Source organism: Perissodus microlepis, chromosome 5, assembly GCF_051167445.1.
Source record: "Perissodus microlepis isolate ML-2025 ecotype Zambia chromosome 5, ASM5116744v1, whole genome shotgun sequence".
Lineage (NCBI taxonomy): Eukaryota > Metazoa > Chordata > Actinopteri > Cichliformes > Cichlidae > Perissodus > Perissodus microlepis.
The window spans coordinates 29372780-29384457 of NC_140465.1; the positions used below are offsets into that span (position 1 = coordinate 29372780).

At 39.8% G+C, this 11678-nt stretch overlaps 1 protein-coding gene across 2 annotated transcripts in view; it reads right to left on the reverse strand.

The window, feature by feature from the left end:
* The window catches only part of magi3b (membrane associated guanylate kinase, WW and PDZ domain containing 3b), a 128326-nt gene extending 122619 nt beyond the window's left edge, over positions 1-5707 (reverse strand). Inside the window, exon 1 of one of the 2 annotated variants that reach the window (XM_084929242.1) lies at positions 4686-5706. In XM_084929242.1, coding sequence (XP_084785368.1) covers positions 4686-4992 — 307 coding nt within the window. In that variant the 5' untranslated portion in view covers positions 4993-5706. Of the gene's footprint in view, positions 1-4685 lie in introns of both variants that reach the window. The other variant, XM_084929243.1, reaches the window with a different exon arrangement.
* Between the last annotated feature and the right edge of the window lie 5971 nt (positions 5708-11678).

Genomic DNA, 11678 nt, shown 5'->3' on the forward strand with positions numbered 1-11678 from the left:
ATAGCCGTTTTTACACATGTAATAACAACTCCATTTGGATCAGAAATTGAACAGTCTTTTGCCTGTCAGCTCCTTAGTACAAAGTCTGTGTGATGTCCGACTGCACCCATGTGGCAATTGCACAGGTAATTGTCCAGTGAATTCACAGCAAATGGACAGCGTTTCCTTCCTCCTGCCCTATTCTATCCAAGCAGCACCTTGACCTTACCAAACTAAATACTTCCTTGAAAGAGACTATTTCCAGTTATGTGCTACAACTGAGAAAGGGCAACTTGAGACAGATTCCCAACCCTATTCTCCCAATGATGTCAGATATTTATTGTATATAGTTAAAAGAAAAGCTATGGTAGTAGCTAGAAGCTGAGTTTGGCTTAGTTTGTCCATAGTAGGTTTTAAAAAACTTTCTCTAAGTAACAAAACCCTATTTTAGCTTTGTATTTCCATGTAGCATTTCAGGCTTTCCAAGTCAATTCAGAACAGAATGAAAATCAAAGTGAACATTATGCCGGCTTTTGTTGTCGTTACAGTTATGTCGCCACTGTGCTGTTGCCATATATGGCAACAATAAAAACATACACTGTGATAATAACCTTTATAGACTCTCTAGAGGAGTGATTTTTAGATTTCATTTAAAAGAACTGAAAACCATGGAAACCTGTAAAGTCAGGGGAAAAAACAAGAACTGAAACATTACAGCCTGCTTTAGAAAACAGCAGTAATTAGGTACAAACATGAAACATACTGTAGAAAACCACAGGTAAGGTTCTTTAAGCCCATCCATTTGAGGATAGTAGATCTGTGATGTTTTTAATAAATTCAGAAGCAGATGCAATATTATACTTATATCTCATATAAGTGTCCAGCAGAGATTTGTGCAGTTTCATTTTCTATAATCTATCATCTGCATTACCTCCATTTTAAATTATTAATGAGGTCAATGAAAATTCATCAGTGCCTACAGTTTATTGCATGTATCAGCACAACTTTTTCCTCATTAATTCTTTTCAGCCAACTAACGCACAACGTGATTAAGAATATTTATTTCCAATAAACAATGCAGTCAGGTATTTATTTGAGATCCTAAAGCAGGTTGCACAAAGCATACAAAGCAAAACAACAGCAGCAATGAAAATCACGATAGAAGTTTATAAAGTAATGAAATAATCACCAAAGTGTTGATCATCCAATAACAGATCACCAAGATCAGTTCCCAAGCCAAAGCAGATTAAAAACACAGCTGATGTCTTACTGAATCTGCATAAAAACACTCATAATCCGTTTCAACTCACTAAGAAAGTGCTATTTCAGCCTTAAATTACGTTGTTACATGTCCTGTTCCAAAGGAGCGGTGTGCACAGTGGCTCTCTGGCTTCATTCAGCTGATTGTCAGAAACATATCTGAGGCAAGAACAGATGTCTCCAGTTATTTGACCAGGCTCTCTGGACTGATGTATTCCCACTCTCACTCAATCCCTCATTTTTTGCAGCCAACTGCAAATCTCTTTGCAACGACAAAGCATCGCCTGTCAGGAAGATGATTCCATTGAGAGGCACTTTCTGATATGAGAGGTGCATTAATGTGATTAACCCACACTCATTATTGCTGCTTGATACAGGGGCTTAGGGGCTCATGTCACTGTGTATTTTTCTCTATTGGCATCAACAGCAGGTAAATGGAAAATGCTACTGTATGAGTAGAATCAGGTAAATCAAACTGTGATCAAGAGCAGGCAACAAAGTGTTATCAATAGCAGAATTACTGCAGCTTTGTACAAACTCAATTATGTAATTTGGGTTCAAAATTGAAAGACAATAAAGAACAAAATTAGCCTCTGAAACTCTGCAGCTTACAGGAACAGATGAATTAAGCTATTTTGCAGATGTGATATGTTCCCATTATCAGAGGAACAATTAAAAAATATTGAAATCAATTAAGATAAAATGAATATCATTTCCAAATCAAAATAATGTTATTCACACACCCCAGAGATGTTTGAGTATTTCACTCAATTACCATTTCATTAAAATAAACCTGTAATTTGGTGACTACTGTTAGATTGCATGACTATATGTATTACATTTTCCGTCTCCAACTGACGTAGACGCAGAAGAACCAGGATGCATCAATTTTAAAGCAAGGCCTTGTTTACATGCGTTTCATACATTCACATAGCTAATCTTAGTATTATAAGACAAATGAAGGCTTGTTGCACTAGCTCCACTGTGTACTCCAATGTGAAATTATTCATTTGATGCCAGAGTCATCATCTATTCGGCTGCACATAAATGGTTACAGGTTGCAAGTATGTTTGATTGCACAGTGACTGAAGCTGCAAACATATAGGAGGCACAGCAGAAAATAACTGTGCAGCGGAAAGGGAATTCTGGGATGCCAATCATAAAGCTTTTCATCAGACATCTTTTCCGCTCTTTAGCTGGGGGTATGGGCAAAAATAGATTCCTGTTCTGAGCGCAAAGCTTCTAATAAAGGCATCTCCTAGCTTAATCAAACATACCAAATGGGCACATCCAGCTTGTGGCATGTTGTTAAGTCTTAGCAAAGGCATAGTGTGAACTTTGTTATTGTAATACCAAAAGGGTATGCATGTGAGGATGTATGTGAAAGAGACTTCTAGGCAGCCCCTAGAGAATATACTATAATGCACCACAGCAAGCTATAGAAGACTACTTGAAATACTTTCTACAACTCTTTCAGCTCACATTCACTTTTCGATCAAAGGCTAAGAGAGACATATCCCCCCACAGAGAGGGGGGGTATGTCTCCCCTCTATCATTTCTGCGAGAAACGTTCTATCATTTCTCGCATCTCCCCTCTATCATTTCCTCAAATTCCCATTTCTGTCTTTGCACCTCTGTCTTCCCTCCTCACTCTGCCCCACATGTCAGCTTTGTAGGATGCCCATCAGCTCCAGAGGGCAAGACAGGAAGAGCACAAGAAGAAACTGGGAAGAGTATAGTAGAACATCTGGCAGTCCCAGGGACTCTGTCTGCTACTGCTGTCCACTATTAAAGTGGCTTACTGGGCTTGCTAGTAACAGCTGATCTAGGCCTATTTCCTCCATCAGAGTGGAGAAAATCCACTCACTAACTCAATTATGTAAGAGATGTGAATTAAACATGAAGCTACCTCATAGGAATGTATACACACAACACAGATGTGCACAGATACATAATACGTAACCATACAATATAAGAATCCCATCTGTATGCTGATGCCGGGGGGCTTTGTGAGGTCCTCTTTGCTAAAGGAACAGTGAAAAGCATGTTAATGAATGAGCGTATGGGCATCTAGGTCAGACTTGTAAGGATGACAGTGAAGAAATATGTGACAAGGAATTTTGCCATCTTTGCCACCTATTACGTCCCTGTGAGCTTTAAAGACCAAAACAGCCTTGCGTGGGAGTCGAGCCTGGAGCAAAGGCAGAGCCGATTTTCTCCCCGTCTCCCTTCATGTCTCTCTCCTTTTGCTTTCCTCTCTCTCCCACTGTGTCTCTCTCTCCTGGCCTTGCTCTATCATTCCTTCAGGCCCTTTATTAATCATCCTTGGTTAGTGGGGCAGAGAGCATGGTGTAAGGAGCTCTGCAGAGTGTAAAGCCATGAAATACACACACCTTCATGTGCATTCACACTAACAGGCTCTGTATTCATAGATCTAGGCAGTTTTGCATTTAATCTTTTACTTATAAAAGATATAAAACATTGTTAATTTAAAAATGCTGAAACACTTCTAATGATGAAAACACTCACATGCACACAGACACACCACAAGTATGCATGTGCACACATACAGCTGATCTTCAGGGATTCTGGCCTGAGGTCCTGAGACTCAGCTGCTGCTGCTGCTGCTGATGTAACCTTTTCAACAGCCTTAGTAGTTGTTGTTTAGACATTCTAGCTCCAGCATGTAGCAAAGTAAAGTCATCTCCCTCTCACTTAAAACCACAAAGCTGCCCTACCAGTGTCACTAAAACCCTTTTCTTCAGGTTGGGTCAGAGCCACGGTGCAGCAACAGCAGCATTACCAAGCCATCCCAGCATTAAAGCAAGAGTTGGGATGTTGAAGCAATCATCCTTAGAAAGCTGGATGGGGAATGATGGGACAGTGGGATAAAACACAGAGCTGTTATCCACACCAACTTCTGTCCAACGGGCAGCAAATAAGCCTGAATAATGGGTGGCAGTAATTAGGCCTTCTTTCTATTGTTGTAAGTGCACTTAGCTTAGAAGCTACTGGGCTACATTCCATTATTACCATTATCACTATTTGCTCTCCCCGAGAAAGTGGTGGTCGAATTGGCCACTTAGATGCTCCGAGACAGTAGGAGATTTATAGTATAAGTCTGGGCTGTCCTTTAAGAAGTGCAGAATTATTTAGCTGTGGGTAGACAGGGATAGACTAATATTTTTTCTTTACCTTTCTGATTTATTTTGAGGTGGTTAATAAATGTTTAGATTGTAAGTACCAAAAGAATTTAAAAACTAGTTATATCAATGTTTGTGTAGTTGTGATGATCATCAATAATGAGTCCTGCATTACTTGGTGTACATACGCATGTGGGTAGTTAGGGTTAGTGTGTGTCACCTATCAAAACGCTCATCTTACAAAAACAGAAACTCGAGTTGCACACCAGCAGTAGCGATGAGGTTTGAAAGTAGTGGACGCACCTGGTTTGACGGTCTTTAAGCGAATCGGTTCCCGAAAGTGACGAATGACAGCCAGTGTGTCCCGGTTTGTAAGTCCACTGACAGGCGTCCCGTTCACCTCCAGCAGAACGTCCCCGTAGTAGGGAAGCTTCCCTACGTGACACACCAGCACGTCCAGTTTCATCTGGCCCAGGTAGGGGAACTGTCCAAGCTCTGCTCCTCCGAGGACCTCCACCACGGAGCCAAAGTCTCCCAGGTTCCCCCATGACACGGCGCACTCCACCACTTTAGTGGACCAGTGTTTCTTCTTCTTCAGTGTTCTAGACATGGTTGTGCCCTTTTCAAATAACTAACAATCTAACTGGTAGGAGTCGCCTCGGCTTGTTGTTGTTAAATGAGCGCGAAGTGATGCGGCCTAATAAACCCTCGTGAGTTATTCTCGCGACCTGCAGGGAATTTCATCTTCTTGACATTTATGAGGCTTATCTTCACCCGTGAATTTGCCGCTGAGCTCTGTCATCCCACGGGCTTATGCTCCGGTGTGCGCACAGTTGCCTTGGTTTCAATAATTCCGAGCGCTTTTTGTGCGTAAAACAGGAGAGTTGACTGCAGCGATATGGTTAACCAGAAGACAATCAAGGTTTCATGCTTTCCATTGCTTCTCTGGAACCATATCCGCGCTTTCCTTCGTCTTGTAGAGGAGCCTCAAAACGTGAAGTAGTAATAAAAATATAAACAGAGTATATTTTTACTTACTCGGCGATAGATCGTGGAGTGTCAGACGCTGAAATTTAGTGCGTCAATGAGAAATCCCTCATACCTGTGGGTAGGCTGAAAATAGACGGGCGGCAGCGCTTACCGGTTGGCGGTTTACGCTTTTGAGATCCAGCCCATGATGACTGAGCTGAAAGACATCTGCGAGCGTTTGTCTGCTACAGGTTTGAACACACCTGGCACCGTCAAGAGAGATGTTGCCAAGCTCCGAAACTCCCCTTTTACGCTCAGCAGCAGCAGTGTTTTCTAGACTCTCCAGCTGGCTCCATCCTCTGGTGTGATGCGGTACAACATAAAATAGAAATTTAAAAAAAGAAGAAATGAGAACTGAACAACATAGGCTACTGTACCAGAGCAACAACGATTAGAGTAACCTGATGTCATCTTAGATCCTGAAAAAACGAACAAGTTCGGCTTATTTTCTATATAAAATGAGACTCGTGCTGTTGTATTCGGTGGAATAGGTGTGTCATATCGGACTAATTAAAATGCACAAGCATGTAATCCTAATATTAAGCATGCAAAATAAATTACATCTAATTGTGACCCTGCGTTCGTAATGAATGAGTTATGCTTGGGGGGGTAATTTTTGGTCTCCAAAATGAATGTCTACACTACGCCACTTACTGATGTAAACAGTTCTGCACCAGCACCTTTAGGTGCATTTTTCACAAAACACAAACTACAGGAGAGAGTAGACAAAGTAGACAAAGAACTGACAAAAATCAGTAAAACATGAAATGACTGTTTTCATTTACTTGTAGAGGCAACAAAAACAGTATTACAGCACATCCTGTGGTATAAAAAAATCCTTTAAGACATTTAGATTATTATCATATAAATAGCTCTGCTGCTGTAAACCTGACCTTTTAGTCAAGAGAAAACTGCACTCCCACCTACATCCAGCCCCGCAGATTTCATCTTCAGAACATGGGTTTTGCATCATACGTTTACATAAAAGTAAGTGTGTTGATATACACTATGAGAGAGTATAACACCTCCTCTGTCTTTAAATGTTGGATTTAAATAGACTGTATGTTGATAATACAGTGCAGGATGTTGCAGACGTGGTTTAGTGTAGCTGTAAAAGTACATTAAAGCTTGCATATGTTTCATTATTTCTGGGGATGAGTAGCTGTTGTTTCATGGCATATTGAAAACCTCTTAAAAGCATCTTCAATACAGTGTGACAAATTTTGACAGTTTGGATGTGTCAAGTTTTTTGTTTTTTGTTTTTTGTTTTTTTGCCTGTCCCGTTTGGCTCTTTTGCCATCAGAATTATTGTCTAAAGGCGAAGAAAGATGCCCAACGGATTTACTTTACCAAATGGACCATCCCAGCCTTGCCGTAATGGTCTATTTGATTCACCTTTTATTGTTTATTTTATTTTATTTTCACTTGCTAAATACGGGACAGATTTGACTGGGTAAAAGAAAGGGGAGAAAGAAAGAGGGAAAGAAAAACAGCGGGGAAGAGGGATGGGGATAAAGGGCAAAAAACAAAAACCAACAAAATAAGCAGACAAAAAATACATATATCAATCACCTGGATCACCTGTTGAGAAAGAAAAAAGAGAAAACAAGCAGAAGAAAAAAAGAGCAACATAATAAACAACATCACGATGATCTATGGGAATATAACAGTAAATAGTAAATATTAAACATTATTGTGCAGCACGTAATATCGACAGCGCACAGTGTGCTTTGAGGTAGGAGCCAAAAAGGGTGTAGTTTGTGTGTGTGAGCACCCGTGTGTACAGCATGAGCGCGCTTGTATTAAAAGGTTCCTTCATGTAATGATCTGCTAGAGGGTGTGGGGAGCCACAGCCCCGTCCACCAGGGCATGAAGCAGGTATGGAGGAGATCAAAACTCCAGACATCCAGAGGCCCCCAGAGCACAAGAGACCAAGGAAGACCAACAGAGGGGCAGCCGTGTCACTATCCCAGAAAGAGCTGAGGAGAGCCCCAGATGAGGGGTCACTCAGCAGCCGCGGAGCAGAAGCCAGGGGGGGTTGCAGTGACGTGCACATGAGCTCCGCCGGCAGCCAGCTGTGCCAGAGTGACCGAGCCCCAGGCCCAGAGGCTGAGGGCACCCCACCCCCGAAGTGGCCCGAGCGAGCCCCAGGCTCCAGGGCCCGATAAGCAGCCACCAAGGAATGAGCGGGTGTGTACCTGGACGCCCACCCCCGTACACAAAGAACCACCAACGCACCGATGTCTGAGGGCGTCTGTCACTGGCAAGGGAAGTGGTGGGGGGAGATAGGCCTCCATACCTTGGAGGGCCTGAGATGTCCCCAGAGAGGTGGCGTCTGATACCCAACCTGACATATAGACACAGACATACAGGCACACACACATACAGACATCCATTCCCATGGATGTGTCAAGTTGACTAGTAGGACAGTGAAATGTTACTGCCATGTAAGGATGTCAGTAGAGTTCATTAACTGGATGACTGGAAGATGGGAACATATTGTACCATCAGTAGCACTTATGAATCTGCAGTTGTTTCTGTTCTCTGGATATGATCCATCAAGTCTGTGTTTAAATACACAGTTGCCACCCTGGACATTGTGTTGAGTAATTCACCGGCTACTAGGAGATGATTAACAGCATCTTTGATCAGGACCAGGGAGCGCAGCAGAAATCCAAACAACCTCTACACTTTAAAGGGCTAAAAAACTGTCCATTTCAATTCCACTGTTTCCTGGGATTTTGCTAGATATATGTGGGTGGGGACAAAAAAAGAGCCCTTTTTCTTGAAGTCAGGCCTTATGACAAACTAACATTTTTAAAATCCCATATTAGCTGGCTTTGTGTTGGCTTGACATGACTAAATCCAGATTATAGATGTCGTGGCCTTCTAAATCGTTCCATGGTGTGCCCAGAAATCATGTCGTTTCTAAGACAGCTGTGCTGTAGTTATTTGTAACCAAAATTAAATCCTTCTAGCACATAATTTGATTTTTCTTCCAAGTTGCCTACCGTCAGAGTAAGGAAAAATACCATAACAACCAGTAGAAACTACTACTTGAAGTGGTTTTCATTTAAAATTAAATTGATGGGGTCAGATTTAAAAAAAGAAAAATCACAATCAATGTCACATATCATTATGAATTCACATAAACCATTTCCAAAAGAGGCCTGAACACTATATTAAATGTAGATAAAAAATAATCATCTCCTCTCACAGACAATGTAAATAAAATGAAGTTGAAGTTATTTATTTTTTATTTTATTTATTTTTTATTTATAGTATTATTTGATTAGTTTATTAGTATTATTAGTTGCCATGGCAGTTACATTTTGAATCATTTTCCCTTTATTATTAATTTATATAGGATTCCAGCTACTTAACGGTTCTTTGTTTTATTTTTCCTTTCATAGTCCATCAATTTAAAACCTGAGCTGTGCCACTGTAAAGGTGCTGAAAGTGCTTTGATATTATCTTGCTAAAATAAGCAATCTTTCCTGAAAAGGATTGGATCATATGGAGGGCAACCTATGGTGCAATTCAAGTATGAATATATGAACAATAAAAAGAAATCCTTACAGTCTAGCATTAGTGGTGCCTTCACAAATGTGAAAGTTGCCTATGCCATGTGCACTATTGCACTCACATATCCACACAGATGGCTTTTGAAATGTGAACAAAAAATTGAATAAAATCAGCTGCCTTGTCGTACAAGATGGCATGAAGGAGTAGCAGCTAACATTATCACTGTTATCGTTCATCCACAGTATCATACTCCAGGAGAAAGTGACCTGGGAGGGATTTGGGTAGTGCATTTCTGTGTTGATTTTGCGTTCTCTGCTTGCTTGTTTGTTTTACCTTGGTCAAAATGTTTCTGCATTTACTTTTAATTGGTTATTCTAATTCGGCCGTGGTAGCATCACCATGGCAGTTAAGAAAATGTAGTTGATTAGACTTCCATAAAGGTAGCACTTTAATCTGGGTCTCTGTAAATAACTTTTGGGTATTCATGCTCACTGACACACACCTTGCTAGTACCACGTTAGACTCTTTTTGTCTTAAGAACTGCCTAGCAATGTTTGTGCAGGAAAATCCCAGTGGATCTGTAGTTTCTAAAATACTCAGACCAGTCTGCCTGGCATTAACAGCCATGCCATGTACAAAGTCATTTAAATGAAATTTTGTCATCATGTGATGTTCCATTTGAATTTGTTCCTGAGCCTGTGTAGTGGTCGTTGTTATTAAAAGTGTGATTTAATGCAGTCCCACTTTAGTGTTCTAAAGTCACAGCCATTCAGTATGGATGTACGATTTTTTTGTACAGACTGATCCTGACTCTTTCCGTCTTCATTATTATTTATGTACAAGGCAAAATCCCAGGGTTCTTTTGTTTCACATCAAAAATTGTCAGTAAGTTATGGACCAATTTGTCCAATCTGCTAACATATGAAAGAATTTCTCCAAAATCAACACTACATTTGAGATGTTGCATTAAATTGAAGATGCTGTTTAAGGGATGCACAAATCAGCGTGTTGCTTTTATTTACATTTCAGAGAGCATCCGAAGGTTTTTGGAAAATGTTTAACAACAGCTTAAGAAAGAAAATCCACTTTAAGTATAGAGGGAGACAAAGATTCAAAAGACATGATCAGAATTCACGTTTAATGTTTGAATAATGGCTATGTAACAAAAAGGCTTTTTAGACATGCTTTACAGAATGTACAGGAAACAAGGTAAAAAACAAAAAGCAGCATTGGATATTGCCAGAGCAGTTACTGCTAAACTTTGGTATAAAGTCATAAAGGGCATTTCAGAAAACAAAACAAATGCACATTATTTTAGGCTGCGTTGGTGAAAAATATTGAACACTGAATTGATTTCGGCCTCCCAGATATGTAGCTTCATTAGGATAACTTATCGCAGTGAGTTTTCATTTAAATTTTTGTATCGCTTAAGAGGGGCATGAAATTGACTTTGACCAACGGTCTGGGAACATCGACACACAAATGTGCCACCACCGAAAAAAGAAATGTGGAAAAAATAGAAAAAATACAGAGGGGCCGGGAAAGTTGATGCCAATAACAGTTGATGTTATTCAAAGGAATTTATAGGAATGTGCGGGTAGAAGAAAGTGGAAACAAAATACAATTCATGTCTGCACGTACCAGCAAGGAGGTGAAGTTCTTGGAAAATATTAATCAATGCATTTTTGAGAAGTTACTGATGACACATAAATGAGATATTCTGACATTACATGGAAGACACAGCATCAAGCTACATTACAATGCGCACGGTAGATGAACTTTTTACTTTGTGATTTTTTTCTGTGCCTCGACTCAGTACCTTTGAATACTCCATTTCTTGAACGTGTGTTGGTCAACTATATGCAAAAAAAAAAAAAAGTCTAGAAAAATATGACCATGACATACACTCAGCTGCCAGTTTATTTAGAGCACCTAACTAAAAACTCATGCAGTTAGGACAATCCTTATTCATTAGACTTGTTCAGTTTAAAAAAGAAACTTTGGTAAGGCATTTACTCAACTGTATAATCATTATGGAAAAGTCAATTTGACTGTATACAAGCAATGTTTCTATTCACATTGGTATAGAGCACAAACACATTTAACTACACCCAACAAAATGACTGCACAGTTGAATCAGTTGCTAATAACGTTTAAATAAAAACACTTTAAATTCATTAAAATGGTACGCAAATAGCAAAATAACACTATTTGAATGCGTTCATTTTTGCTAGGTTTATCTAATACACTGGCAGCTAAGTGTAATTTTCTAATAATACCGAGTAAATACCACTCAGAAACAATTATAGATGAACAACTTCAAAGTGCAATAATCTAGAAGACTTTAAGAACAACTCATTAGATCAAAACTGATGGGACAGGACATTCTTTTAACGGGGGCATTTTTTCTTGCAAACCTAAAGAATAACAATAGCTCTTATTTGGAAAGAGCACAGCTTGCTGAGGCCAGGCAGCTGTTGGGAGTGCCGTCTTTCAATTCTAAGAAAATAACACCCCATTATCAAGAAAAATGTTATCTTGCTACCTGAAGGAACATAAGATTTTGAGGATAGCTGTGGGACAACAGAAACCTAAAACAAATAAGCTTAATGTTTTCAAAGCTACTGCAGCTCATCCCTCAAACCTCTCAGCAAATGGATTATTAGAACATTGAATTTAATAACTAGTATTATGTACACATACATACATGTATAAAATAATACATTACATTCTCATGTTCAC